The sequence below is a fragment of the Setaria viridis genome, chromosome 2 (assembly GCF_005286985.2).
Source record: "Setaria viridis chromosome 2, Setaria_viridis_v4.0, whole genome shotgun sequence".
Lineage (NCBI taxonomy): Eukaryota > Viridiplantae > Streptophyta > Magnoliopsida > Poales > Poaceae > Setaria > Setaria viridis.
In genome coordinates this window covers 41,693,150-41,696,199 of record NC_048264.2, presented here as the reverse complement: position 1 = coordinate 41,696,199, position 3,050 = coordinate 41,693,150, and the positions used below count along the sequence as shown (strand labels likewise).

The 3,050-nt window shown below is 55.4% G+C and overlaps 1 protein-coding gene across 1 annotated transcript; it reads left to right on the top strand.

Annotated features, from left to right (window-relative positions):
* The first annotated feature begins 507 nt into the window (after positions 1-507).
* LOC117842192 (uncharacterized) lies at positions 508-2,235 on the top strand. The gene has a single exon (XM_034722561.2). The coding sequence runs from the start codon at positions 751-753 to the stop codon at positions 1,867-1,869; it is 1,119 nt and encodes a 372-aa protein (XP_034578452.1). The 5' UTR covers positions 508-750; the 3' UTR covers positions 1,870-2,235.
* Positions 2,236-3,050: the final 815 nt, after the last annotated feature.

Sequence of the window (3,050 nt, the reverse complement as noted above, 5' to 3'; positions counted from 1 at the left end):
GTTCATTGTACGTTTCAAATTTCCGTTTGCTGCCTATAGCAAAGAAAATTCCAAATTTCATGGTATGTGATCTTTTTTTTTTTGTAGCAAAGAAAATTTCAAATTTCTCTTTTGTGACCGGAGTAGTACGCGCCGTTGCGCTGCCACCACGTTGTCAGCCTGAGCGAAATGCTAGGCCTGTTGTCTCCCGCCTACCGAGGGGACCTGTCAGATCCAAGAATGGAATGTCCTTCTAGGGGTCAATAATTACGCACCTTACCGGGTCCGGCCCGGCTCGATCTTCCAAACCAAACCTACCGACCGACACGGCGCCGGATGTTAACCATGAACCAGGATTTTTTTTCTAAAAAAAAAAGAGAAATCCATTTTGGCGTCCTACTAATCCTGGAAGATGTTCGAATTTCGAACCTCCAAATTACAAAATCCGAAAACCGAACCGCCGAAATGGACTTGCCAAATCAATCGCCGCGGTATCGGATCCTACTACAGCTAGGCGCCTAGCCCCACTAGGCTACCACCGCCCGAATAGAGAAGCCCGTCTGGCCGTCTCCCCCTCCCTCTCCGCGTTCCCCTTCCTCCTCTGCCGCCTAGCTGGTGCCTCCTCGCAACTTGCGATTCCCAAATCCCGATGCGCCCTCGCGAATAGCACTTCCGCGTCCGCGTCCGCGTCCCCTCCCTCCACCATCGCCCGCCTCGTCCACTCGCCTCGCCCCCCTTCTGCTGGGCCCACCGCCCCCGCCGCCGCCGCCCATGACGTCGCCGTCCTCGCACCACCCGGACACGTCCTCGGCGTCCTCCACCCCGCGCGCCGGGGCCGGCAACGGCGGCAACAACCACCTCCATCCGCCGCCCCTCCCGCCGGTCCCCGCGCCCACCCCCGCCGCGCAGGCGCACTGGGGCCCGCAGGTGCGCCTGATGTGCAGCTTCGGCGGCCGCATCCTGCCTCGCCCGGGGGACCGCCAGCTGCGCTACGTCGGCGGGGAGACCCGCATCGTCTCCTTCCCGCGGACCGCGGCCTCCTTCGCAACCCTCGTCGCCGCGCTTGCCAAGGTGGCCCCGGCCCTCTTCGCCCCGGGCGTGCCCAGGCCGTCCCTCAAGTACCAGCTGCCCCCCGACGACCTCGACTCGCTCATCTCCGTCAGCTCCGACGACGACGTCGACCACCTCATGGACGAGCTTGACCGCCTCCACGACGAGACCGCCGCCGTCGCCAGGCCGCCCCGCCTCCGCGTCTTTCTCTTCGCGCCCGCGCCCGACGCCGCCTTCGGCTCCGTCCTCTCGGGCACCGCCGGCGACGCCGCCTCCACGGACCAGTGGTTCGTCGACGCGCTCAACGCCCCCGCGCCGCACCCCATCGAGCGCGGCCGATCCGAGGCGTCGTCGATCATCTCCGAGGTCCCCGACTACCTCTTCGGCCTCGACACCGCGTCCGACGAGCCCAGCCCCGGCCCCGCCGCCTCCCGCACCAAGTCCGACGCCGCGGAGACTCCGCGCCAACACGGCGACGAAGACGACGCGCTGGCTCCCGCGCGCCAGGCGCCGTACGTCGCGGAGGGAGCGTCGCCGTGGCCAGCCCCGCCGCCGCCGTACATGGCGCAGCCCGTGTACTACTTCCCGGTTCCGCCACCGGTCCACTACCTCGACCCGTCTGCGCAGGGCGGCTACATGCCTCGACCGGTCTATCACATTGTCGGTGGCGGAGGAAGCGAGGTGCCCGGCGGAGATCTCCACACGGCCGGCGGCGTCTACGGCGTCCCACACCACATGCAGCCGTTCCCGCCGATGATGTACGCGCCGCCGCGCGCGGTCGTTTACACGGCGGAGGGGAAGCCGTTGCAGCCTCCGGAAGGTGGGGCCCAATCTTCTTAGGCGCCTTGGCTGCTCATGGTCATTGGAATGGAGAGCCGCTTCTCGTTTCTGGATCCTGATCATTGCAGACTTCTTAAGCTAAGGATTTTTGCATTGCTGCGAGCGTGGTGAATTTTATTTTTTTCGTCTGGTTCTTGCTGGTTGGTGTATAGATGAGGGAGGTGGATGATGGATGGATATTGCGATTTTCGTCGAGTGGAAATATATTACTTATGTAGTTATATGATACTATGATAGTGTAGTATTCAGTGTGATTAGTACCCAAGTTAATGTAATGTGGATTCATATATTCTAGGTGGCTATGGAAGACAAATTTTGGGTGTTTTATCATATATAAACAGGAGGTTGGGTGAATGTTCTAAGCAATGTCTTGTAAAATGTTCACTTATGACATTCGGATGTTACATGTGGAGCCTTGGTTTCTGATGGTTGGTTTGCTGAATTACAGATCATTGGACTTCCCAGCAGTTTTTTTTTATTGGTGTGCTGAATCAATGAATTGACTCTAGTTTTGATCATGGAGATCATGTTTAGCCTGTTTTAATCATGGAGATCATGTTTAGCCTGTTTGCATTGTTAGTTTCATGAGTTCATCTGTTCACGTTGGAATTGTGTTTACATCTAGTGGTTCCTCTCCAATTTTCTGCTGCAGATATTCAGTGAGCCTGTGGTGGAGTCCTGCTGATTCTGAACTTGGAATAGCATGTAAAATATCCAGTACCTTTCTTTCTGGTGATATAAGACAAGTTTTGTGCATTTTTTTTGGTTACATAGAGTAGATGCTGAATCAATGAATGTTCTAAGCAATCTATGCTGGGAATGCCTGTTTTCTTTGGTATCTTGCGCGTTTTGTGGAAGGTCAATTTCCAAATAAGTGTGCTGGGTGCCTGGACTGTAAATACCAGTACTTCCTATTCCTAGGTTTCATGTAGTTTTTACTGGGTTTGTTCTAAGATTTGATCTTTGATATCACATTCGTCTCGTTTGCATTGGTAGTTTCATGACTTCATTTGTTCATTGTGGCATTGAGTTTCCATCTTTGCGTTGATATCTAACCCTGAACTGCTTCTATATCCTACTAGTACCTGGCCAGTGGCATTTCCTCCTGATGATTCTGAACTTGTAATAGCGTGCAAAGTATCCAGCTTTCTTCAGAGGAAAATTCAGATAACCAGAGAGTG

Coding starts and splice junctions, on each gene's coding strand:
- LOC117842192 (XM_034722561.2), top strand. CDS start 751: ATGACGTCGCCGTCCTCGCACCACCCGGACACGTCCTCGGCGTCCTCC.